At 47.2% G+C, this 27,779-nt stretch overlaps 1 protein-coding gene across 1 annotated transcript in view; it reads left to right on the top strand.

Moving 5' to 3' along the window:
• LOC144506832 (integrin beta-1-like) overlaps window positions 1–27,779 on the top strand; it is a 119,942-nt gene that overhangs the window by 65,917 nt on the left and 26,246 nt on the right. The window contains exons 7-12 of the mRNA XM_078233191.1: window positions 1,921–2,076; window positions 4,406–4,501; window positions 19,395–19,484; window positions 19,594–19,734; window positions 21,957–22,159; window positions 26,469–26,707. Of these exons, the coding sequence (XP_078089317.1) occupies window positions 1,921–2,076; window positions 4,406–4,501; window positions 19,395–19,484; window positions 19,594–19,734; window positions 21,957–22,159; window positions 26,469–26,707 (925 nt within the window). The remainder of the gene's footprint in view (window positions 1–1,920; window positions 2,077–4,405; window positions 4,502–19,394; window positions 19,485–19,593; window positions 19,735–21,956; window positions 22,160–26,468; window positions 26,708–27,779) is intronic.

Raw genomic sequence — 27,779 nt, 5'->3', positions numbered from 1 at the left:
GGGGGTGGGGGGGAGGGGGGTGGTTGGGACCTGCGCCTGCATGTTTCAGGGAGGCAGCTGCCCATATGAATCAACAGCTGTCCCCACTCATGTCTGCGTTTTGTTCGCTGTACAAGCTAGACCTGGTAGGAGCAAATCTAAACTTTGCAGCGTCCTTTGGAAATGCGGGATACATTTTTGGAGAGGTGAGATACCCCTTTGGATATGGTCCTGCGATAACCTTTGGGGGAGGTAAGCTGCCCTTTGGTAGAGGCCAGGTGCCCTTTGAGAGTGTTAAAAGTGGACATGAATGTGTGTAAAATCCTGTAGAAAATCGTTGGAACTGTCAAGAGCTAGCAAAAGCTACTGTCTAACTGTCTTGGAGGGTTAAAGTTAAAAGTTAAGTTAAAGTTTAAAGTTAAAGTTTATTTATTAGTCACAAGTAGGCTTACAATCACACTGTAATGAAGTTACTGTGAAAACCCCCTTGCAGAGTGAAATGGAGACTTGAGAGATGCAGCAAGTTGGGAGAGATGGTGAGTGAGATTGAAGCAGTGAGTGGAACGGTTGGAGTGGAAGCGAGACTGATGCGTGGCTGTAATAATAAAGTGCACAGCACCTGAAGGACTGTTGCGTGACTGCGCAAGTGCACAAGTTAGAGGAAACACTGGTCCTGAGGGGATGTAGGTGACCAGAAAGACGGCCAGTATGACAGTTGGGGGATTACACCTCAGATTCTACTCAAATCTCAGGTTTGAGTACTCAATAGAAACAGTTTATGTCGCTAAATCTAGCTGTATGGGGCATTTATAGACATAGACCAGAATTTTACTACTCCACCCGCCATGGGAATCGGAGCGGGTGAGGGGCAGAAAGGTCCATTGACCTTGGGCGGGATTTTATAGTTTCGGTACAAGCGAGGCCATAAAATCCCATCCAAAATGTTATTTCCCTGCAACATTTCCATTAACTCTTATTAGTATAAAGAATCACAGAATTGTTACAGAGCGAAAGGAGGCCATTCAGCCCATCAGGTCTGCACCGGCTCTCCAAATGAGCAATTCAGTTAGTACCATTTTTCCACCTTCTCCCTACAACCCTGTACATTCTTCCTTTTAGATAACAGTTGAATTCCCTTTTGAATGCCCGAATTGAATCTGCCTTCACCACACTCTCAGGCAGTACATTCCAGATGCTAACTACTCGATGCGTGAACAAGCTTTTCCTTACATCACTTTTTTTTAACTAATTGCTTTAAACCTGTTCTCTCTCATTCCCAGTTGTTTCACAAGTGGGAACAGTTTCTCCCTATTTACACTGTTCAGACCCCTCATGATTTTGAATACCTCTATCAAATCCCCTCTCAGCCTTCTCTTCTCCAAGGAAAAAGAGTCCCTACTTCTCCAATCTTACTCCATAACTGAAGTTCCTCATCCCTAGAACCGTTCCTTTAAATCTCTTCTGCACTCTCTCCAATGCGTACTCATCCTTCCTAAAGTGAGACACCTAGAACTGGATGCAATACTCTAGCCGAGGTCTAACTAGTGTCTTATACAAGCTCAACATAACCTCTTTGCTCTTGTACTCTCTACCCCTATTGATAAGCCTAGGACACTGTATGCTTTATTAACTGCTCTCAGTCTGTCCTGCCACCTTTAATGACAATTGCACATAAACACCCAGGTCCCCCTGCTCCTCCACTCCTTTAGAGTGGTCCCCTTTACTCTATGCAGCCTCTCCATGTTTTTCCTGCCAAAATGTATCACCTCACATTTCTCTGCATGTGCTTGAATACTTTTCTCTAAAGTGTAGTAGAGATCTCTAAAAATCACTGTCCAACTTTTTCTCTGCGTCCCTTTTCGTTTCCCCATTGCTACAAGTAAAGCTTTTTCTCATAATAAGTATCCACATTTAGTTGATTAAATCTGATTTATCTTACAGGATACAATCGGTTGGCGAAATGCCATTCGACTGCTTATCTACTACAGCAACACAGGGCTTCACTTTTCTGGAGATGATAAACTCCGCAGTATGCTGCTAAATGATGGGAAATGCCACATCGATAGTCACGGTGTCTATACAATGAATCATCATCATGTAAGCTTGCTTTTGAACTCATCAAATGCAACATAAAAATAGTGGATGGACAATACATCCTTTTTAAGGAAATAAATTGTTTACTGTTCTAGAAAATCTCTGTGTAAAAATGTCATTTGGAGTGAGCCAGTATTCAAAACAGTTTCCATAATCTTAGTTGGGACATAGTTGGGATTGATGTGCTTCAAGTACTGTTACTTATGTTAGACATTAGTGAACAGCAAATGAGTTCATCGTTGATATAGCAGCACTGAGTTATTGCTTATACTTGTGATGCAGCAACATTGGCAGCCCCACATTTATTATCTATCAGTGGCTGCCCTGGGAAGGAGGATCTGACTATCTCCTTGAACCACAGCAAGTCCTTGTGGCGCATTAGCAGCTGTGTTAGGAAGGGAACACTGGATTGACCCAGAAGCAATGATGAAATGGTGGCATATGCCAAAGGCAGGACGCTCGGTGACTTGGAGGTGATTTTCTATCCATTTCTAGAACAAAGAAACAAAGAACAAAGAAAAGTACAGCACAGGAACAGGCCCTTCGGCCCTCCAAGGCTGTGCCGATCATGATGCCCTAACTAAACTAAAACCATATGCACCTATGGAGTCCATTTCCTTCCATTCCCATCCGATTCATGTATTCGTCTAGTTGCCCCTTAAATGCCGCTATCCTACCTGTTTCCACCACCTCCCTGAGCATTGCTAGTATTTCAGTTTGTGTTTTGGGTCACCCACATGCATTGGGGACCATGAACTATAAGGAGCTAGAAATGAATTGCTGGCTATAGAATCTTGCCATTGGCCATCCCTTCATTGGAGGATGGTTGCCAGGTTCTGCCGTGGGTCTTCATGTGATTGAGCTGGCTGATTCCCGAGCTGTGGATATTTTGGTATGGGAAGCAGGAGGTAGTGGGATCGGAGTACAAGATTTTCTTCCTTTTCTTTCCTTCTCTGCTTCAACATTCAGAACTTGTGATTATTATATAGCTTGATAGACAAGTTATCACCATTCTGAAAAATGGTAACGATGTCCTGTCATTAGTATCAATGCTGCATTCCAGGAGAGTTTCAGTGTCTTTGAAGCATTTTCTTTGTCCTCCCCCTGGAACACTGGCATTTTGAGAGTTGGGAAAAGAGGAGCTGGCGGGATAGATGCTTTTCAGCCAGCTGGACACAGTGGCTAGTCCACCAAAGTTGATTTAGTAGGAGTTTTGCCTGAATGCTTGTGGAGCTGGCTACAAGAGGACAGGAGCATTTGTTGCATGATCCTCTCATTGAATCTGGAGGATGTGGCAGAGGCATTGCTGGTGGAATCTTCCTGGCACTATTATGTGTTGTCGATTCATGGCCGAGGTCACTGCAGAATAGGAGAACTATGAGAACAACCTGTCCGTATGTAGACAAATGTTCTTTAATCAAATTTCGAATGACACATGCTTAAGTGCCCTGCAATCTCACAGAATCCTACACTGAGAAGGAGGCCATTTGGCCCATCGAGTCTGCACCGACCACAATCCCACCCAGTCAACCCAATCAAATGTGATGTGATTAAAATATAACAATGGGCAGTAACATCTGACCTCCAGAGTGTCATATTTGGCGGGTGAGTACCCCAAAGATGCACAGACGTTCCCAGATTAGGTTGGCAAAATACTGCGGATGCTGGAATCTGAAACAAAAACAGAAAATGCTGGAAAATCTCAGCAGGTCTGATAGCATCTGTGGGGACAGAATAGAGCCAACGTTTCGAGTCCGGGTGACCCTTCGTCAGCTTTGGTTTGCAGGGTATTTGCCCAAAAGTGCGAACTTCTCTTGGGCAATTCCCTGCATTGGGAACCATCCAAAAATGTGATTAAAATTGCAAACTTCAGATGGTTCTGACTGGGTTACAAAAAGAGTTACCCAGACAAAAGTTAAAAGAAATAAAACCTCTTCTGACTTCTGGGTAACTGTTGCACAGACTCACATCAATCCACCCCTCCCCCTCTTCGCCACCCCCCCCCTCCCCCACCTTCCCCACCCCCAACCCCCCAACAGGACCCCCCTCAATCCACATCCCTTGATGGAATTAAAAAGATGTCCAACCAAAGCGAACCACTGTGCCAGTGATGAATTGGAGGTGCGTTTTCTCTGCGTTGAGTCAGTAAGTTTGGGATCTAATATAATAAATTATTGTAAAACGTTAATGGTAGAAATCAAAATGTTGCAGAGTTTGGGAATTGGTCGGATGTGGTTATGTTGCAAAATTTCAACAATAAAGGTGGTGCCGTGCATTTTGGATTTTTTGTACATTGCTCTCGTGCAAATTCTGAAATCTGTTTTCTTTCCAGAATCATCCATCCATTTCTCATTTGGCACAAAAACTTGAGAAGAATAAAATCCATCTTTTTTTTGCTGTTAAAGAAGAGCTCAAAGACATTTACCTGGTAAGGCAGCCTATACAGATTGTCTAGCAGTTGTTCATGGACCTGATACTAATGGCTCTGGAAGATTCAGCAACCTGTTCATAGAATCATAGAATCCATACAGTGCTGAAGGAGGCCATTCAGCCCATCGAGTCTGCACCGACCACAATCCCACCCAGGCCCTATCTCCGTAACCCCACATATTTAACCCTCTTGCCCCCCCTGACACTAAGGGGCAATTCAGCATGGCCAATCAATCTAACCCACAAACATATAAATCATAGAAACCCAACAGGGCAGAACGAGGCCATTTGGCCCATCAAGTCTGCATCGACAACAATCCAACCCAGGCCCCATCCCATAACCCCACTAATCCTTCTAAACTACACATCCCAAGACACTCACGGGCAATTTAGCATGGCCAATGCACCTAACCTGCACATCTTTGGACTATGGGAGGAAACCGGAGCACCCAGAGGAAACCCATGCAGACATGTTGAGAACATGCAAACTCCACACAGACAGTAACCCAAGCTGAGAATCGAACCCAGGTCCCTGGAGTGGTGAGGCAGCAGTGCTAACCATTGTGCCACCGTCCAGCCTGTAACATCTTTGGAGTGTGATGTGAAGTTGCCGGCATTGGACTGGGGTGGGCACAGTAAGAAGTTTCACAACACCAGGTTAAAGTCTAACAGGTTTATTTAGTATCACGAGCTTTCAGAGCGCTGCTCCTCCATCAGGTGAGTGGAGAGTTGGGTTCACAAACTGGGCATATATAGACAAAGACTTAATTGCAAGATGATGGTTGGAATGCAAGTCTTTACAGGTGATCAAGTCTTCACAGGTACAGACAATGCAAGTGGAGAGAGGGTTAATCACGGGTTAAAGAGGTGTGAATTGTTTATCTTTGGAGTGTGGGAGGAAACTGGAGCACGCGGAGGAAACCCACCCAGACACGGGCAGAACGTGCAAAATCCACACAGTCACCCGAGGCCAGAATTGAACCCGGGTCCCTGGTGCTGTGAGGCAGCAGCGCTAACCACTGTGCCACCATGCTGCTCTCTGTTCTATCCCTACCTTTCTGCGCACCTTCCCATGTCCTCCAATAAATACAGGATGTACCTGCCAGGTGTAGTTGGTTGCATTTACATTACGTGCACCCTCCGAGTCACAGAGCTACTGATTAGGCCGAGATATCCAGAATTCAAAGGCCGATGGAAGGGAGGGAAAAAAGTCGGAACCTGTGCAATCATTTCCACAGAAGAAATTATGAATGTGTTGAAAGGAATTTGTCTCATTTGATTGATTAATCTTGCAACAGGCATGCAGAGCAAAACTCTGCCCCTGTTTCTGAAGTGCTCGATGATAAAAGCCACTGACCCTGCTCCATTAGGTCAACAATTATAAAGCTGAATGTTTTGCTCTGAATGGAATGGGTGGGTGAGTGATGGGCTGTGAGGAAGAGACGCGTATCTTGTCATGAGTAGAGGTCTGGTCATGCTTCACAGTTGCAAAATCTAAGCTTGGTATTTAGGAAAATATCTTCCATCAAGAAACTATCTCCACCCAAAAGAGAAAATGCTGGAAAATCTCAGCAGGCCTGGCAGCATCTGTAAGGAGAGAAAAGAGCTGACGTTTTGAGTCCAGATGACTCTTTGTCAAAGCTAAAAGGCATAGAGAGTGGGAGATATTTATAATGCAGGGTGAGGGAATGAAAGATGAGTCGTAGCCACAAAACCAAGGGGAAAGGCTGCTAATGGCCGTCCATAGAGAGAATAGAAGGTGTGAATGGCCAAACGGCAGAGAAGCTGAAATCAGAGGGTAAACTGTGACAGATGAAGATGTGGGGGGAGGGGGAGATGGGTGGGAGAGAGGTAAAATTGAGAAAAGGGGGAAAGGGGAAGCAAAGGGGGAGAAAAGGTAAGGAAAGGGGGTAAAATAGGGGGAAAGAGCGGGGGAGGGGAAAAATAAAGAAAGACAATGAAGAAATAAAAGGTAGCGAACAGTGAAAAATTAAATAAAATGAAAACATAGGGGTCGAGGTGGGGTAGAGCTAATCACTATATTTTTACATAGAAACCAACATAGAATTGAACTCTGCAAGAATGTGATGAAATATGTTTGAAGTCAACTATTTTGCAAGCCTTTCAGTAGAAATTGAGCTTTTAGAACCAGAGTTGTTATTGTCGGTAGCTTGAACAATTACCCTTGTCCACCTGTGCCGGAAGACATTTAGCCTACTTTGGTTATATATGTTAAGGGATCACAGAAAAGGATCCATTTGAATGACCGTTTCTGCCTATTTTGGAATGTGTGGAAGTGGTTCGGAGGTTCCTTGGCTTGGGTTAACATTGAGATCTTCTGTCATAATCACACAAAAAGCAGCCACAAGCTCCTGTAATATATCACGTATCAAAGCAGACAACTCCGACCTTGTCCGCGGCTCGAATTCTCCAGTCCCGCTGCCGTGAATGGAGATTTGTCTGAGCGCCAAATTCACCGTACTCGCTGGCAGCGGTGGAGGGGCATATGCCATCAGAGAATTCTGGCCAAAGTATAGTGTATTTGAATGTTTTTGGAACAAGATTAGGCCACTCATGCTTCCACAAGGAACTTCTTGAAACCTTGTAGATGTTAACAGGTTTTGTATATACATTACATCTTCTATGTTACAAGCAAAACCATTGTATTTTAACATGGTTACTTGTATCGTAGCTTCTTTTCTAACCAAAATGAACATTTATACTTTGAACAAGGCTCCCTCTAGGCTTTAAGCACTTTTGTTTCTTCATTCGTGGGACTTGGGCGTCGCTGGCTGGGCCAGCATTTATTGCCCATCCCTAGTTGCCCTTGAACTGAATGGCTTGCTAGACCGTTTCAGAGGGCAGTTGAGAGTCAACCGCGTTGCTGTGGCTCTGGAATCACATTTAGGCCAGACCAGGTAAGGAAGGCAGATTTCCTTCCCGAAAGGACATTAGTGAACCAGATGGGTTTTTCTGGCAATTGACAATGGTTTCATGGTCATCAGTAGATTCTTAATCCCAGATATATCTTTTATTGAATTCAAATTCCAACACCTGTCGTGATGGGATTTGAACCCAGGTCCCCAGAGCATCAGCTGAGTTTCTGTATAGTCTAGCGATAATACCACGAGGCTATTGCCTCCACTACCTGCTGAGATTTTCCAGCACATTCTGTTTTTGTTTCAGATTCCAGCATCCGCAGTATTTTGCCTCTATAGAGCAATTGAAACTTAACTCAATGAATTCCAATCAATGTCATCATCATCTTCAGCTATGGATAATAAACACACACCCCAGAAATGGCAATTGGGGTCATTTGGAGGGTGATTTTCCAGCCTCGCTGCGGCTGGTGCAGATTCTGCCACACCCAGGGCTTGATACCCAGGGTATCGTGCCCGGTGCCAAATAGTTGCAATCATCCCGGTCCCTTTCTATTGGCACAAACTGGATCATGCTCAGAAAAGGCATGAAGCTGATTAGTATATTTAAAGTAGCATTTAAATTAGCTTAGCCCGCGGATTCTCCCAGCTCCCGGCTCTTCCAACCCTCGGGGTTGGCACAAACCCAACGAGAATCACGACTGGTCTCCACTAGCAGAGACCAGGCATGATGGCCACACCGGGTGGCTTGGAGGCCATTGAAGCCCCCAGGTGGTCGGGAACATGGCTGAGGAGTGCCCACCTAGCAGTGTCCCCTTGCACCCTGGGAGTGCCCACCTGGCACCCGAGCAGTACTGAATGGCCACTGCCAGTGTGCCAGGGTAGTGCCAAGGCGTGGGGCCGAGTGAGGGTCAGGCCTGAGCGGGGGCTATAATGGAGGTCTATGACGGGAGGGGTCATGAAGGGGTGGAGCATGAGGGAGATCATGAAGGGAGGCATAGTGGGGTCATGAAGGGGGCATGTCAGGGGTCTTGAAGGGGGACATGTCAGGGGTCATTAAGGGGGCATGTCGGGAGTCATAAAGGGGGCATGTCGGGGGTCATAAAGGGGGCATGTCGGGAGTCATAAAGGGGGCATGTCGGGGGTCATGAAGTCTAATGATGATCATGAAAACCATTGTCATAAAAACCCATCTGGTTCACTAATGTGGGAAGGAAGGGAAGGGAAAGAAATCTACCATCTTCACTTGGTCTGGCCTACAGGTGACTCCAGATCCATAGCCATGTGGTTGACTCTTAACTGCCCTCTCAAGGGCAACTATGGGTGGGCAATAAATGAGGGACCAGCCAGCCACACTCACAAATAATAAAAAAATCACAGTCCCTATGTTGAGGCTGTTAATACCAGAAGAAAGGAGTCATAAATCAACCTTTACGTTTTGTATTGCGGCCAGAAAGCTTTTGCACTGGTCACATTGGGTCAGATTGTTGGCGGTATATTGAGCTAATCTTTTTCTACACACTAGCTATGACTGTAACACTACATTCCGCACTCTCTCCTTTCCTTCTCCCCTATGTACTCTATGAAACTTTGTTCTGTATTTATAGCGAGCAAGAAACAATACTTTTCACTGTATCCCAATACCTGTCACAATAATAAATCAAATCAAAACTCGGGAGACGACATTTTGTATGCCATTCCACATCCAAGGCTTTGTGGCATCTAGCAGGAGAGTCAGTGGGCAATTATTTTATTGAAGCTGCATAGAATCCGCACTAAGAGTTTTAACAACACCAGGTTAAAGTCCAACAGGTTTATTTGGTAGCAAATGCCATTAGCTTTCGGAGCGCTGCTCCTTCATGAGATGGAGTGGAAATCTGCTCTCAAACAGGGCACAGAGACACAAAATCATTCTAATCAATACTGATTAGAATGCGAATCTCTACAGCCAACCAGGTCTTAAAGGTACAGACAATGTGGGTGGAGGGAGCATTCAACACAGGTTAAAGAGATGTGTATTGTCTCCAGACAGAACAGCCAGTGAGATTCTGCAAGTCCAGGAGGCAAGCTGTGGGGGTTACTGATAGTGTGACATAAACCCAAGATCCCGGTTTAGGCCGTCCTCATGTGTGTGGAACTTGGCGATCAGTTTCTGCTCAGTGACTCTGTGCTGTCGTGTGTCGTGAAGGCCGCCTTGGAGAACGCTTACCCGAAGATCAGAGGCTGAATACCCGTGACCGCTGAAATGCTCCCCCACAGGAAGAGATCAGTTTTGCCTGGTGATTGTCGAGCGGTGTTCATTCATCCGTTGTCGTAGCGTCTGCATGGTTTCCCCAATGTACCATGCCTCGGGACATCCTTTCCTGTAGCGTATCAGGTAGACAACGTTGGCCGAGTTGAAAGAGTAGGTACCGTGTACCTGGTAGATGGTGTTCTCACGTGAGATGATGGCATCTGTGTCGATGATCCGGCATGTCTTGCAGAGGTTGCTGTGGCAGGGTTGTGTGGTGTCGTGGTCACTGTTCTCCTGAAGGCTGGGTAGTTTGCTGCAGACAATGGTCTGTTTGAGGTTGTGTGGTTGTTTGAAGGCAAGAAGTGGGGGTGTGGGGATGGTCTTGGTGAGATGTTCGTCTTCATCAATGACATGTTGAAGGCTCCGGAGGAGATGCCGTAGCTTCTCCGCTCCGGGGAAGTACTGGACAACGAAGGGTACTCTGTCCACCGTGTCCCGTGTTTGTCTTCTGAGGAGGTCAGTGCGGTTTTTCGCTGTGGCGCGTCGGAACTGTCGATCGATGAGTCGAGCGCCATATCCTGTTCTTATTCCCCCGCCCTCACCCCTCCCCCCCCCGAGAACGATCTGGCCTCACTCCCCCCCCCAGAAAATGGTCTGGCCTCACTCACCTCTCCCCCTCCTCAGAGGATGATCTGGCCTCACCTCCCCGCCCCCCCCCCCCCCCCCCGAGAATGGTCTGGCCTCACTCACCCCCACTCAGAGAATGATCTAGCCTCACTCCCCCCCCCCCGCAAGAGGAACATCTGACCCGCCTCCTCCTCCCTCCCCATCAGACAACGATCAGCCCTCTCCCCTGAAGCGTTATCAATTAGGCAGAAGACTACTTGTGTGCCAATACAACTGCAGGCTTTTATTCATTACAGAACTAGGAGCACATCCTAACAGATAACCGACCCGAACTGAACAAGGGGGAGGAAACAGCCACCTTTATACTAGGTGACAAGGGGAGGAGCCGGCAGGGGATGTGTCCAGGCATGACAAACACAACAACGGTGGTCCAGACAGGACAAAGGCGCAACTGTAGTCCACCACATTCACCCCTCCTTTAAAAAAAACCAACACGGGGTGAAGCGGAAACAATGTCACAAGTTCAGATGATCTGGTGGCTTGATCTGCCGTCGCGATCGCCGTAGTGCAAGTTGCAGAGTTGTCCGAGCAGGGAGCGGTGTCGGCCCAGGCTCCAGGCACTGAGCGTCGAGAGGAGGCGCCAGGTGGTGTGAGGCGGAACCATCCGTCGTCCCGTCCAGTAGTCGGGTACTGCGTGGCGACGGCACCGGCGACTCAAGCGAGCTGTACATAGGGGTGAGGGGAGTGAGCTGTGGCCCTGGTGGTGTATGGAGAACAGGGGGAACTGGGGCTGGGGGGGTGGAGGACGTAGTGGGCTCTGGGCGCACAACACAAGGGACTGGGACAGTGGGGCGGAGGGACGTGGTAGCCTCAGGGGCCAAGTCACGGACAGAGACTGTATCCTCCCGCCCATCAGGGTACGCCACATAAGCGTATTGAGGATTAGCATGTAGCAATTGAACCCTCTGGACCAAGGGGTCTGTCTTATGGGTCCGGACATGCTTCCGAAGCAGAATGGGCCCAGGATACATCAGCCAAGCTGGGAGCGAGGTACCCAAGGAGGACTTTCTGGGGAAAGTGAACATCCGCTCGTGAGGGGTTGTATTGGTCATTGTACACAAGAGTGACCTAATTGAATGTAGTGCATCCGGGAGGACGTCTTGCCAATGACTGACTGGAAGGCCCCTAGATTGTAGCACTAATAGAACAGCCTTCCAGACAGTTGCGTTCTCCCGCTTTACTTGACCATTACCCCTGGGGTTATAGCTAGTGGTGAGGCTGGAGGCAATGCCTTTGGCGAGCAGGTACTGCCTCAGCTCGTCGCTCATGAATGAAGACCCACGGTTGCTATGAATATAGGATGGAAAGCCGAACAGGGTGAAGAGCGTGTTCAGAGTCCGAATCACCGTGGCCGAGGTCATGTCCGAGCAGGGGAAGGCAAAAGGGAAACGTGAATATTCATCGATGACATTCAGAAAATAAATATTGCGGTTAGAGGAAGGGAGGGGGCCTTTAAAATCAATGCTGAGGCGCTCAAACGCGCGAGTGGCCTTTATAAGGTGCGCCCTACCTGGCCGATAGAACTGCGGTTTGCACTCTGCGCAGACCCTGCATTGCCTGGTAACCGACCGGACTTCCTCGAGGGAGTAGGGCAGGTTAGGGGCTTTGACAAAGTGGAATAATCTGGTGACACCCAGGTGACAGAGATCATTATGGAGGGACTGTAGCTGAACCAGTTGGGCGCTGGCACATGTCCCACGGGACAGGGCGTCTGGGGGCTCATTGAGCTTCCCAGGCCGGTACATGTTATCATATCTATAGGTGGAGAGCTCAATCCTCCACCGCAAGATCTTATCATTTTTGATCTTGCCCCTCTGCCTGGTGTTGAACAGAAAGGCAACGGACCGCTGGTCCGTAAGTAAAGTGAACCGTTGGCCCGCAAGGTAATGGCGCCAGTGCCGGACGGCTTCCATGATGGCCTGGGCCTCCTTCTCAACCGAGGCCTTGTAGGGTCCGGGAAAAAAAGGCCACCGGACGGCCCCTTTGGTTAAGGGTGGCGGCTAGGGCAAAGTCAGACGCATCACTTTCCACTTGGAATGGGATGGATTCATCCACAGCATGCATCGCGGCCTTCGCGATGTCCGCTTTGATGTCGTTGAAGGCCCGACGCCTCCTCCGCCAGGGGAAAAGAGGTCGATTTGAGAAGCGGACGGGCTTTATCCACGTAATGGGGAACCCACTGGGCATAGTAGGAGAAGAAGCCCAGGCATCTCCTCAGTGCTTTGAGAGTCGTAGGGAGGGGAAGCTGCATAAGGGGACGCATACGGGCTGGATCGGGACCAAGGACACCATTTTCCACCACGTACCCAAGGATAGCGAGGCGGCGTGTCCGAAAGACACACTTCGCCTCATTATATGTCAAATTCAGGAGAGTGGCAATACGGAGGAATTTTTGTAAGTTGGCATCATGGTCCTGCAGGTCATGGCCGCAGATGGTGACATTATCCAGATACGGGAAAGTGGCCCGTAGCCCGTGCTGGTCCACCATTTGATCCATGGCCCGCTGGAAAACTGAGACCCCATTGGTAACACCAAAAGGGACTCGGAGGAACTGGTAGAGGTGACCATCCACCTCAAAGGCAGTATATGGGTGATCCTCCGAGCGGATAGGGAGCTGGTGGTAGGCCGATTTCAAATCAATCGTGGAGAAAACTCTATAGTGCGCGATGCGATTGACCATATCAGAGATGCGGGGAAGAGGGTACGCATCTCGTTGCGTATACCTGTTTATGGTCTGGCTATAGTCGATCACCATGTGGTGTTTCTCCCCTGATTTAACTACGACCACCTGCGCCTTCCAGGGGCTGGTGCTGGCCTGGATAATCCCTTCCTTGAGCAAACGTTGTACTTCGGACCGAATAAAGGCCCGGTCTTCCGCACTATAGCGCCTACTTTTGGTGGCTATAGGCCTGCAATCCGGGGTGAGATTATCGAATAAAGGGGGGGGGGTGCAATCTTGAGGGTCGAGAGACTGCAGGTGGTGAGCGGGGGGCGCTTAAGTAACAGCGCATTGCAGACAGAGAGCGGGGAATAAGGGCCATCAGACTGCAAAGTGACGCTCCTATGATGGGTGAGGAAATCTGACCCCAGAAGTACAGCTGCACAGAGTCGCGGCAGCACGAGGAGCCGAAAATGCTCGTAGACTGTGCCCTGTACCGTCAGAGTCACCACGCAGCACCCAAGGACATCCACTGAGTGAGACTCCGAAGCCATGGAGATTGTCCGTCTCCAGGGCCGCACGGGAAGGGCATATCGACGCACTGTGCGAGGGTGTATAAAACTCTCTGTGCTCCCGCAGTCGAACAGACAGTTTTCTACATGGTCGTTTACCTTAATCTCCATCATTGACTTGGAGAGTTGGTGAGGCTGAGATTGGTCCAGACGAATTGATGCAACTGTTGAACCCGGTGAGTATTCATATTCATCCGCGTCTGATGACGTCGCGGATGAAGTTTCCCACTCGGCGCGCCTTGATGACGGCACCCAAGATGGTGATTTCCGCGCAGCCACTGACTGCATCGAAGATGGCGATTCCCGCGCAGCCACTGACTGCATCAAAGAAGATGATTTCCGCGCAGACACTTACTGCATCAAATATGGCGGCGCCCGCGGAACACACGCGGCGCCATGAGACTTCGCGATCGACTTCGCCCGGCAGACTTTGACGAAATGGCCTTGCTTACCGCATCTGGAGCAGATCGCATCCTTCGCCGGGCAGCGACGCCAAGGGTGCTTGGGGAGGCCGCAGAAGTAGCATTTGGGCCCCGCTGGAACAGCCGCAGCGGTGGAACCGTCGATGGAACGGGGTGCATTGTAGGCCCCGAATTGCAGGGGGCCGCTTCTAGGGATTCAGCCATCGTGGCCGTTTTCTGGAGATCCAGGCCACCCTGTTCAAACAGGCGCTGCCGAATGTAAGTAGACTCAATACCCGTGACGTAGGCGTCCCGGATCAGGTCCTCTGTGTTCTGAGCGGCTGAAACAGCCTTACAGTCGCAAGCTCTAGCTAGAACCCGCAGGGCGCGCAGAAATTGGGCGCACGATTCTCCTGGCTGCTGCCTGCGAGTAGCCAAGAGATGTCTGGCGTAGACCACGTTAGGGCTCTTTCGAAACTGCCCTTTTAAGAGTTCTGTGGCGTCCACGTATGTCGTAGCATCCTGGAATATACAGTAGACTGCATCGCTTACCCGGGCGCGGAGCACGCGGAGCTTATCGCCGTCGGAGTCGACAACCGCAGAGGCGCTGATGAAAGCCTCAAAACAGTCCAGCCAATGGTCAAAACTATCAGACGCTCCGACCTCTTGAGGGTCGCGAGTTAATCTGTCAGGCTTCAAAAGCTGCTCCATATCGGTCAAAGGTAATGAATAAAATTGAAGCGCTATCAATTAGGCAAAAGACTACTTGTGTGCCAATACAACTGTACGTTTTTATTCATTACAGAACCAGGAGCACATCCGAACAGATAACCGACCCGAACTGAACAAGGGGGAGGAAACAGCCACCTTTATACTAGGTGACAAGGGGAGGAGCCGGCAGGGGATGTGTCCAGGCATGACAAACACACAACGGTGGTCCAGACAGGACAAAGGCGCAACTGTAGTCCACCACACCCCCCCACCACCAGACAATGATCAGCGCTCCCTGCTCCCCCCCACCAGACAACGATTGGCCCTCCCTGCCCCCCCCTCCCCCCCCCCGCTCCCACCACCAGACAACGATTGGGCCTCCCCCTCCCCACCAGAGATACATCTGACCTGCCTCCTCCTCCCCCCCCCAACCAGACAACAATCTAGCCCACTCCCCTCCCCCCCACCAACCAGAGAATGATCTGACCCGCCTCCCTCCTCCCCCCCACCACTGATCTGAGTCAGAGAGCCGTTGGAAACTCTGAATGCGCTCTTCAGCAGCTGGAGCGCCCCAATTCAGACTTTTATTCAGCAGGTTCATTTTGGCACAATTTTGGATCGGCGAACGTGGTGTTAAAGGGGGAAATGCTGATAAAGTTGGGCGGGCAGTTCATTCATTCAATTGAAATACATGTAAATGCATTTAAATCGCCGTTGCGCCTGTTTCGGGCGCAGAGTGGATCGCGGCCACTCCCGGGTTTTGGTAAAGTGGCCATCTGCGCGGACATGGGTGCGGATCGCGTTAATGGCCTCACACCCGACTTTACCATGCTTTCGCGCCTGAAAACGGGCGCGACGCAATGGTAAAACAGGGTCCTAAGAGTTTCTATAGATACGTGAAGAGAAAGAGGTTGGTGAAGGCAAATGTAGGTCCCCTACAGACAGAAACAGGGGAATGTATAATCGGGGACAAATAAATAGCTGAGCAACTGAATACATACTTTAGTTCTGTCTTCACAAAAGAGGACACAAATCAGATACCAGAAATGTTGGAGAATGCAAGATTTAGTGAGAGGGCAGAACTGAGGGAGATCAATATTAGTAGAGAAATGGTGCTGGGAAAATTGATGGGATTGAAGGCGGCTAAATTCTTAGGATCTGATAATATATATCCCAGAGTACTTAAGGAAGTGGCTCTAGAAATAATGGATGCATTGGTGGTCATCTTTCAGGATTCTGGCGACTCTGGAACAGTCCCTGCAGATTGGAGGGTAGCTAATGTCACTCCAATATTCAAAAAGGGAGGTAGAGAGAAACAGGAAATTATAGACCAGCAAGCCTAACATCGGTAGTGGGGAAAATGCTCGAATCCATTATCAAGGACTTTATAGCAGAGCATTTCGAAAGCAGTGGCAGGATCAGACAGAGTCAGCATGGATTTATGAAGGGAAAATTTCTTCTTTTCTGAAATTTCAAATGCTTCCATACATTAAGCATAATCTTTGTAATGGAGTTTTCCTGTTTCCGAAGTCAAGTGTTGTTTGACGTCCGAATTGCGTGACATGTGACTGTACAGCTGATGTGGTTCAGCCCTTACCAGACTTAACAGCAAGAAATAGCCAATGATTTATAATACTGCATAAAAGCTCTAATTGTAAACAGATAGTTTCTCTTTGTGAGGAATAATTTAGTAAACTGTTATATCAGAAATAGCTTTCATTTGCTTCTCAGGTGTTTAAATGCTGCTGCTTTCTTTAGCCTGAAGCTAATTGGACTTCTTAAACAGAAAAAAAAACATAATTCTTCGAGGCCGCAGGATAAGGAATCAATTCTTTGAACAAAACAACGTGAGCCAGCTGATTGATAGGATGAAAGACATTAAGAATAAGAGAATGAAAAGAGAATCACAGAATCACAGAACCCTACAGTGCAGAGAACAAAGAACAAAGAACAGTACAGCACAGGAAACAGGCCCTTCGGCCCTCCAAGCCTGTGCCGCTCCTTGGTCCAACTAGACCAATCGTTTGTATCCCTTCATTCCCAGGCTGCTCATGTGACTATCCAGGTAAGTCTTAAACGATGTCAGCGTGCCTGCCTCCACCACCCTACTTGGCAGCGCATTCCAGGCCCCCACCACCCTCTGTGTCAAAAACATCCCTCCAATATCGGAGTTATACTTCATCCCTCTCACCTTGAGCCCGTGACCCCTCGTGTTCGTCACTTCTGATCTGGGAAAAAGCTTCCCACCATTCACCCTATCTATCCCCTTCATAATCTTGTACACCTCTATTAGATCTCCCCCATTCTCCGTCTTTCCAGGGAGAACAACCCCAGTTTACCCAATCTCTCCTCATAGCTAAGACCCTCCATACCAGGCAACATCCTGGTAAACCTTCTCTACACTCTCTAACGCCTCCATGTCCTTCTGGTAGTGCGGCGACCAGAACTGGACGCAGCACTCCAAATGTGGCCTAACCAGCGTTCTATACAGCTGGTTAGGCCACATTAGACTCCAGTTTTTAACCTCTATACCCCGTCCTATAAAGGCAAGCATACCATATGCCTTCTTCACCACCTTCTCCACCTGTGTTGCCACCTTCAAGGATTTGTGGACTTGCACACCTAGGTCCCTCTATGTTTCTATACTCTTGATGGCTCTGCCATTTATTGTATAACTCCTCCCTACATTATTTCTTCCAAAATGCATCACTTCGCATTTATCTGGATTAAATTCCATCTGCCACCTTTGGCCCTTTGGCCCATCGAGTCTGCACCGATGCATGAAAGACACTGACCTGCCCACCTAATCCCACTTGCCAGCATTTGGCCCATACCTTGAATGTTATGCCGTGTGAAGTACTCATCCAGGTACTTTTTAAAGGATGTTAAAGGATGGGGCAATGCCCCATCACCATCCTCTGAGTAAAAAAGTTTTTTCTCAACTCCCCCCTAAACCTCTCACCCCTCACTTTTAACTTGTGTCCCCTCGTGGCAGACTCTTCAACGAAGGGGAACAGCTGCTCCCTATCCACCTTGTCCATGCCCCTCATAATCTTGAACGCCTCAATCAGGTCGCCCCTCAGTCTTCTCTGCTCCAGAGAAAACAACCCAAGCCTATCCAGCCTCTCTTTATAACTTAAATGTTCCATCCCAGGCAACACCCTGGTGAATTTCCTCTGCACAACTTTACTCAAATGTGGCAATAAAAGGCAAAAAGCTAAATTTGGTGCTAATTGACAGAATATTAAACACTCAATGATAATGAAATTATTGGCATCACAGTAAATTGGCTCCAAGCAGGAGATGGAGCTCAGAGTGTATGAAATGTTTTATCAACATTGATCTATTGGCAAGATAAAGGTCTGACATTATTGGTAAAAAGTTGATATCCAATGTAAAGGCGGTCAGGTTGAACTTGGTGGTGAGTGTTGGTTATTGCCCTGTACTGTTTTCACATCTCCTGGATTCTCTCACTGGCTGGCATTTGTCTGAACATGTGCCAGATCTCCCAGCAACATAAAAAATAGGAGCAGGAGTCGGCCATTCAGTCCTTCGAGGTTGCGCCGCCATTCATTATGATCATGGCTGATCATCCAACTCGACAGCCTATTCCCGTTTGCCCCAAGAGCTATATCTAATGGGCGGTTCAGTGGCTTAGTGGTTATGGGCAGCGTGGTGGCACAGTGGTTAGCACTGCTGCCTCATAGCTCCAGAGACCTGTGTACGATTCCCGGCTTGGGTCACTGTCTGTGTGGAGTCTGCATGTTCTTCTCATGTCTGCGTGGCTTTCCTCTGGGTGCTCTGGTTAGGGGCATTGGGTTAGGTGCATTGGCCAAGCTACATTGCCCCTTAGCGTCCCGGGATACATAGGTTAGAGGGATTATCGGGGAAATATGTAGGGTTACGGGGATAGGGCCTGAGTGGGATTGTTGTCGGTGCAGACTCGATGGGCCGAATGACCTCCTTCTGCACTGTAGGGATTCTATGATTCTAACTCTTTCTTGAAAACATACAATGTTTTGGCCTCAGCTGCTTTCTGTGGTAATGAATTGCACAGGCTGACACTCTCTGGGTGAAGAAATTCCTCCTCATCTCAGTCCTAAAATGTTTACTCCGTATCTTCAAACTACGACCTCGGGTTCTGGACTTCCCCCACTATCGGGAACATTCTTCCGATGGGCATTGCCTGGCCATGCCCCCAACCACTCAGGGGCCTCGATGGTCTCCGATCTCCCCAGCATGGCCATGGTGCCTGGTCTCCGCTACTGCAAAGCAGTAGTGATTCTCACCAGTGAGATGTCTCACTGGCGACGGGGGGGGGGAAGCCGCCGTGAGGCTGGAAGCGGTTGTGCTGAGCTGCTAATGCCCTTTAAATAAAGGCATTAATATGCTAATAGGCTTCACGCGCGAAGATATTCTGGCTGGCAAAACAGGGCCGGGACGGCCCCAAACTGGCTCACGTCTGCTGCAAATCTGATTTTTGGCCGCATACGTAATCTTCCTGGCTCACCACACTGATTGACCAGTGTGGCAAGCCGATAAGATTGCACCCCTTACGTACAATTCCTTTTTGTATTTTTCACTGAGAACAGAATTAGTTCCCCTCGCCTCGTCAGAGTCCACAGTTAGAGAGTTTTATACCATTTCTGTTGCTATCGTTTATTGACAAGGAGAGCTTTCGAGGCGTTTACCATTATGATTAAAGCTGCAGCCTGTGATACGCTGGAACCTCTTTCTCTATTTTAATAGACTCTCCAAAATTCAATTGCAAAATCCAAAGTGGGAATTCTGACATCAAATTCCAGTAATGTAATCAAGTTAATCCTCGACGCTTATCACGTAAGTATTGACTATTAACGTGACTTGTGCATCAAAATCCATTCAACATTTTGTACTGCTCCAATACTTAGCAATCAAGCGGTGTTTATGTTTCCATTTTTTTTTACAGGACTTGTCTTCTGAAGTAATCTTGGAGAATAGCAAGTTGCCAAAACGAATGTCAATCGATTATACAGCCCACTGTAACAATTATACCGTTCACACAGGGGAAGATGGCAGAAAGTGTTTGGGTATTCAAGTTGGTGATGAGGTAAGATATCAGTGTAAAGTTGAAGTTGCAATGAGTATAATGTATACTTGCTTTCCAATCTGCTCAAGATGTGGAGATGCTGGAGTTGGGCTGGGGTGGGCACAGTAAGAAGTCTCTCAACACCAGGTTAAAGTCCAACAGATTTATTTGGAAGCGCGAGCTTTCAGAGCGCTGACTCACCTGATGAAGGAGCTTGTGATTCCAAATAAACCTGTTGGACTTTAACCTGGTGTTGTGAGACTTCTTAATCTGCTTAAAGACTTGATCAATAACCAACCAGTGGAAATTATATTCTTGCAGAGCCATGTTTGGGAAGTAAAGAAAGATCTTGTTATCAGATCTCGTGCCTGCACCTTGGTTGGAATTTTATGCCCCCTGGGAGTGGGCTGGCAAGCGAGGGCAATGTAAAATTGGGTACAATGGCAGGGGCTGCTGTGCCCATAGCTTACCCACATCTGCTGGCACGTTAGAACCAAGCTACCATGTTTTCGTGTTGCCCATTTTGTTTTAATGGTAGTCACTATAGTGTCTTCCATTAAGGCCCTACCTGTTCGAAAAAGTTTCCTGGCCAACTGATTTGATTTTCCCTTTTTTGGAAAAAAAACAATAATGTAACCATTAATAGTTAATGGTAACCTCAGGATGTTGATAGCGGAGGATTCAGCAATAGTAATAACATTGAATGTCAAGGGAAGATGGTTAGATTCTCTGTTGTTGAAGATGGCCACTGCCTGGCACCAATGTGGTGTGAATGTTACATCGCTCAACTTTGCCTGTTGTTCAGTTCTTGCTGCATGCAGTTATGGACTGCTTCATCATCTGGGGGGCTGTGAATGGAACTGAACACTATGTAATCATCACGGAAGGTCATTGATGAAGCAGCTAAAGATGGTTAAGCCGGGGACACTGCCCTGAGGAACTCCTGCAGCAATATCTTGGGCTGAGATGACGGGCCTCCAGCAACCCAGAACTATTTTCCTTTAGACTAGGTATGGCTCCAATCAGTGGAGAGTTTTCCCTCTGATTTCCATTGGCTTCAGTTTTACCATAGGCCTGTGATGCCTCACTTGGTTAAATGCTGCCTTGAACAATGCGTGAGTGGAGAGAGGTTTAAGCACAGGTTAAAGAGGTGTGAATTGTCTCAAGCCAGGACAGTTAGTAAGATTTTGCAAGCCCAGGCCAAATGGTTAACCCTCTCTTTAAAATAACACTCTCTCCACTCGCATTGTCTGCACCTGTAAAGACTTGATTACCTGTTACGACTCTCATTCCAACCATTATCTTGTAATTGAGTTTCTGTCTATATATGCCCAGTTTGTGAACTCAACTCTCCACTCACCTGATGAAGGGGCAGCGCTCCGAAAGCTCGTGCTACCAAATAAACCTGTTGGACTTTAACCTGGTGTTGTGAGACTTCTTACTGTGCCCACCCCAGCCCAACGCCGGCATCTCCACCTTATGGCCTCACAGTGCCAGGGACCTGGTTCAATTCTGGCCTTGGTTGACTGCCTGTGTGGAGTTTGCATGTTCTCCCTGTGCCTGTGTGGGTTACCTCCAGATGCTCCGGTTTCCTCCCACACTCCAAAGATGTGCAGGTTAGGTGAATTGGCCATGCTAAATTGTCCTTAATGTCCAAAGATGTGCAGGTTAGGTGGATTGGCCATGCTAAATTGTCCTTAATGTCCAAAGATGTGCAGGTTAGGTGGATTGGCCATGCTAAATTGTCCTTAATGTCCAAAGATGTGCAGGTTAGGTGGATTGGCCATGCTAAATTGTCCTTAATGTCCAAAGATGTGCAGGTTAGGTGGATTGGCCATGCTAAATTGTCCTTAATGTCCAAAGATGTGCAGGTTAGGTGGATTGGCCATGCTAAATTGTCCCCCTTAGTGTCCAAGGATGTGTAGGTTAGGGGGATACATGGGGTTACGAGGATTGGGTAGATGCTCTCAGAGTGTCGGTGCAGACTCAATGGGCTGAGTGGCCTCCTTCTGCATTGTAGGGATTCTATGATTCAGGACCTGAGAATGTTGGAAGTTCTTATTTCCCTCGGTCTTTCCTCCTTCCTGTGGCCCTCAGAGCAATGTTAATGCAATTAAATAACCACTTTTAAATTCACCTCTTCAGTTTTACTCTGTTGAACCTTGCATATCAAAGTAAGAACATTTTTGCTTGTGATACCTGAACGAGGTGGTATTTTTGAAATGTCATTCCCTTCTTTCCAGGTAAACTTCGCCATAAGTATCACAGCAAAGACATGCCCTAAAAACAGGAAGAAGACAACTATTAACATCGAGCCACGGGGTCTGAATGAGAAAGTTGAGATTGATTTGGAGTTTGTATGTGAATGCGAGTGCCATAAAAATGGAATCCCCAACAGCCCATATTGTCACCAGGGTAATGGAATGCTCGAGTGTGGAACCTGTAGGTAGGTCAATCATTTATTCAGGATTTGTGCACACAATATAGAACATAGAACATAGAAAAGCTACAGGACAAACAGGCCCTTCAGCCCACAAGTTGCGCCGAACAATTTCCTTACCTTCTAGGCTCATCCATAAGCCTCTATCTTACTAACCTCCATGAACCTATCCAAAAGTCTCTTAAAAGACTCAATCGAATCCGCTTCCACCACCACTACCGGCAGCCGATTCCACGCACCCACCACCCTCTGAATGAAAAACTCACCCCTAACATCTCCTCTATACCTACTCCTCAGCACCCTAAACCTGTGGCCTCTCGTGACAACCATTTCAGCCCTGGGTAAAAGCCGCTGAGAATCCACTCTATCAATACCTCTCAGCATCTTATACACCTCTATCAGGTCACCTCTCATCCTTCGCCTCTCCAAGGAGAATATAGACAGCAGGATAAAGAACATGGGTGGGACTTTCCATCCGCGCTCGCCCCAAAACCATAAAATCCCGCCCGAAGTCAATGTACCTTTCTATGGTCCTTCCCCCTCACCTGCTCTGATTCCTATGGCGGGCGGGATGGTAAAATTCTGGCCCATAAGTGCGAGTGGGAGTAGCTGTACAGACATTTGAGCCTGTTCCACCATTCAATGAGCTTATGCTGATCTTCATTTCCCTGCCTGATCCCCATGTCACTTGATTCCTTTAGTGTCCAAAAACCTCACAATCTTAGCTTTGAATATATTCAATAACTGAGCATCCACGGTCCTCTGGAGTAGAGACATCTTTTCATCCAGGCTTGGGTCACTGTCTGTGTGGAGTTTGCACATTCTCCCCGTGTCTGCGTGGGTTTTCTCCGGGTGCTCTGGTTTCCTCCCACACTCCAAAAATGTGCGGGTTAGGTTGACTGGCCATGCTAAATTGCTCCTTAGTGTTAGGAGAGTGTCAGGTGGATTAGTAGAGTTAATATGTGGGTAAATATGATAGGACCTGGGCGGGATTATTGTCGGTGCAGGCTCGATGGGCCGAATGGCCTTCTTCTAGGGTGGCACGGTGGCACAGTGGTTAGCACTGCTGCCTCACAGTGTCAGGGACCCAGGTTTATTTCCAGCCTTGGGTCACTGTCTGTGTGGAGTTTGCACTTTCTCCCCGTGTCTGCGTGGGTTTCCTCCGGGTGCTCCGGTTTCCTCCCACAGTCCAAGGATATGCGGGTTAGCTGATTGGCCGTGGTACACTGACCCCTAGTGTCAGGGGGATTGGCAGGGTAAATGTGTGGGGTTATGGGAATAGGGTATGGGTGGGATTGTGATCGGTACAGACTCAATGGACCGAATGGCTTCCTTCTATACTGTGGGATTTTATGATTCTATGATTTTATCCAAATTATGACCCCTGAGTAGTAACCAGTACTTGATGGAATATTATAGTTGTAGCCAAACCAGAACTTTATAAGGTAAAGTCAACATAACTTCTCTGCTTTTGTGCTCAATGCTTCTACTGAATGCAGCTCAAGATCCCTTATCATGTTCACTAAATAGAAAATGCTGGAGAAAGTAATGGGATTAAAAGCTGATAGGTCCCCCAGATCTGATAGGCTGCTTCAGGGTCTTAAATGAAATGGTTGCAGAGATGGTGAGTGCACTGGCTGTAATCTTCCAAAATGTCCGAGATTTTAGAAAGGTCCCAGCGGATTGGAAAACCACAATTATAACACCCCTATTCAAGAATGGAGAGAGGCAGAAAGCACGAAACTATAGGCCAGTTAACTTAACATCTATCATTGGGAAAATGCTGGAATCCATTATTAAGGACATTAATAGCAGAACATTTAGAAAATCATAACACAATCAAGCAGAGTCAGCTTGGTTTTGTGATAGGGAAATTGTGTTTGACAAATTTGTTACAGTTATTTGATGAATCAAGCAGGGTGAATAAAGGACAAAGTAGATGTAATGTGTTTGGATTACAAAAAGGCATTAGAAAAGGTGCCACATATATGTTACTGCCTAAGATGGTGGTGTTGGAAGTGATAGGTTAGCAAGGACATTGGCTAACAGACAGGAAATGGAGAGTTGGGACAAATAGATCATTTTCAGGTTGGCAAATTGTAACCGGGATCAGATCAACTATTTATGGATTGCAGCATCATTGAATATATTCAAGGCTAAGTTCGATGGATTTTTGATTGATAAGGTGGTCAAAGGTTATGGAGAGGCAGGCAGGAAAGTGGAGTTAAGGCTACAATCAGATCAGCCAATATCTTATTGAAATGTAGGGGGGGATGGAGGGACTGAATGGCCTACTCCTATTCCTTTTTATCACGATCTTATTATATGCTTTGCTAACTACCCTCTCAATGTGTCCTGCCGCCTTCAAAAGTCTATTCACATGAACCAATGTGTTTTCCTGTCCCTGCACACTCTTTGGAACTGTGCCATGAAGTCTGTATAGCGCCCCCTACCTGTTCTGCTCAAATGCATGACCTCCAAACTTATCTATTAAATTCCAGCGATAATTGACCGGATGGGATTTGTTCTGTTTTTTGTGGACATATTTTCCACATTGTCAGATAGATGCCAGTGTTGTAGCTGTACAGGAACAGCCTAGCTATGGAACATGGCTAGGAATATGGAGCACAAGTTTACAGCAATGCAGCCATTAAGTTATCAGTGACTGTATCCGTTTCTGTTTAACTTTTTGTTCTGGTTTGACTGCTGACACGTTGCTTTGGACATAATCTTCTCATTCATCCTTGGATGTTTGGTTCGTGACACAACCCTTTTATTCTCTGTGAGAAGTTCTTTTGCTGCCCTTATACTGAAACGAGGGGGTTACTGTTTAAAAATAAGCGGTCGCCCATTTAAAATGGAGATGCGGTGACTCAGAGGATCCTGAGTCTTTGGAACTCTGTTCCTGAAAAGGCGATGGAAGCAGAGTCTTTGAATATTTTTAAGGCAGAGATGGATAGATTCTTGGTAAGCAAGGGGGTGATAGGTTATTGAGGGGTAGGCGGGTTGCAGATTTGTGGTTACTTTTAGATCAGCCATGATATTATTAAGGCTCGAGGGGCTGAATGGCCTTCTTGTTTGTGTGCTGTTCTGGAAGGGAAGAAGGTAGGCACGTCCATGATCAGCAAAATACCGCAGATGCTGGAGACCGGTGATACAAACGGAAAATGCTGGAGGTTTCAGTAGGTTTGGCACAATCTGTGGGAAGTAGAAACAGAGTTCACGCTTCAGGCTGATGACCTTTCATGAGAGCTGAGAAAAGTCAATTTATCTTTAATCTGCAGCAACAATGTTGATTGTATCTAATAATATTATAGTAGTATAATAATATATTATATTTATATATATATAACTATTATAATAATATAGTAATAAGAGGATCAAGGGTTATGGGATGACAAGAGAATGGGGATGAGAATCATATCAGCCAGAAGAGAAAATGCTGGAAAATCTCAGCAGGTCTGGCAGCACCTGTAAGGAGAGAAAAGAGCTGAGGTTTCGAGTCCAGATGACCCTTAAAGGTTCCTTAAAGGGTCATCTGGACTCGAAACGTCAGCTCTTTCCTCCCCTTACAAATGCTGCCAGACCTGCTGAGATTTTCCAGCATTTTCTCTTTCGGTTTCAGATTCCAGCATCCGCAGCAATTTGCTTTTATCCTATCAGCCATGATGGAATGCCGGAGCAGACTCGATGGGCCGAATGACCTCATTTTGCTCCTATACCTTGTGGTCTTATTGTTTTATAGTCTAATCTGTGGGGAATATGCCTGCAAAAGGAGCAAAAATCCCAATGAAACCATCTCCGGCGAATACTGTGAATGTGACAACTTCAGTTGTGATCGATCCAGTGGGGTAATTTGTGGAGGCAATTATACAGCGGAACGAATGAACTGCCAAAGCTTTGAGCGAATGAGAATGGGGAAGGTGGGAAGAAGAACGACAGGGAAGGTGTGTGTGATGGGGTGGAAGGGAGGATAGGTTAAATGGTTTTGATGCTGCAAAAAGCCACAGGGGGTGGGTGGTGCGTCATGTAAAGAAACAAAAGATGTGTCACGATGAGGTGTGAATGGCAGGAGAGCAGCCACCTGAATGCAAAGTAGAAGGAGTCAGAAGAAATGATAAAGAGAACAAACCAGCAAAACAATGCCATTTATCATTTAAATTGTTGAACTCAGTGACGAGTGCAGAAAGCTGTAAAGTGCCCAGTCAAAAGCTGAGGTGGTTTTCCTCAAGACAAAGGGTGCTTGTTTTCAATGTAGAAAGTAAGTCCACGGTTCACTGTTATTGGTTTTAAGGCTGAACTGCTTCGTTTTCAGATGTAACGAAGGACGTATTGGTCAGTTTTGTGAATGCAACACTGATGAAACATTCAGTGATGATATCATTGCTTCGTGTCGAAAAGACAAGGCATCTCCAATCTGCAGCAACAATGGGGATTGTATCTGTGGGGATTGTGTGTGCAGAAGAAGGGAAAATCCCAAAGAAGTCATCTTCGGCAGATACTGTGAATGCAATAACTTCAGCTGTGACCGATACAATGGCTTGATTTGTGGAGGCAAGTGTACAGCAGAATGAATGAGCTGCCAGAATGTATTTCTGCATATGCTGATTGCTGGACCAGAATGTTTATTTACAAACTCCATTCCACTCCTGAGAGTGCTTCAGGTACAAAGTCAGAGTCTAGACTGTCAGTGACCCTGACACTCCTCAATATATATACAGGCGAGACTCCCTGATTGGGCAGGCAGTCAATCAGGGAGCACATACTCCAAGAGGCCAACTTCATGGGCCTCGTTGAGATCATTACACCCTTCTTCCCCTACGTCCGGGGAACCTTGGCAGTTCACATGCCTCACGGGTCTCTTGCAGCGAGCTATTCAAATATCAGCTGACTTCAGCGGGACTGGAAGACCAGGAGGGACTGTAAAATTCTGACTGGGCTTCTGAATTTATCTGTAATTTACCTCAAATGTTTGTTGTGAAAGTTGCCAAATGTCACTGGTTATGAAGGATGGTATAAAGAGTGAAGGAAACGCAGATTCCCGGATTTTGCTGAGCCTAGCTGAAAATTCAGTTTAGAGTTTAAAAGTTTATTAGTGGCACAAGCAGACTTACATTAACACTGCAATGAAGTTGCTGTGAAAATCCCCTAGTCGCCACACTCCGGTGCCTGTTCGGGTACACTGAGGGAGAATGTAGCATGGCCAATGCACTTAACCAGCACATCTTTTGGACTCTGGAAGGAAACCGGAGCACCCGGAGGAAACCCACACAGACACAGGGAGAACATACAGACTCTGCACAGACAATGGCCCAAGCCGGGAATCGAACCTGGGTCCCTGGCACTGTGAGACAGCAGTGCTGACCATTGTGCCACCGTGTTGCCCAGTTTGATGCTAACTTGGCACTTTCCTCCATATTGATGTCCACGGCAGCTAATCCAGAAACAGATTCTATTTAATTGCATTAGCTCAGCAGCAGAAGATGAAATAGATGTACTGAGCTCAGAGGAAATCAATGTTAGCTTGTGTGGTCAAACGTATGATACAGAATCTTGTGTCCCTCTTGACAATTAGAAAAATTACACCAAGAAGCCAATGCAGAACTGAAATGAGCTGCTGGATTTT

Source organism: Mustelus asterias, chromosome 2 (assembly GCF_964213995.1).
Source record: "Mustelus asterias chromosome 2, sMusAst1.hap1.1, whole genome shotgun sequence".
Lineage (NCBI taxonomy): Eukaryota > Metazoa > Chordata > Chondrichthyes > Carcharhiniformes > Triakidae > Mustelus > Mustelus asterias.
Note: the sequence above shows the minus strand (reverse complement) of the source record. Positions and strands in the feature narration are given on the sequence as shown.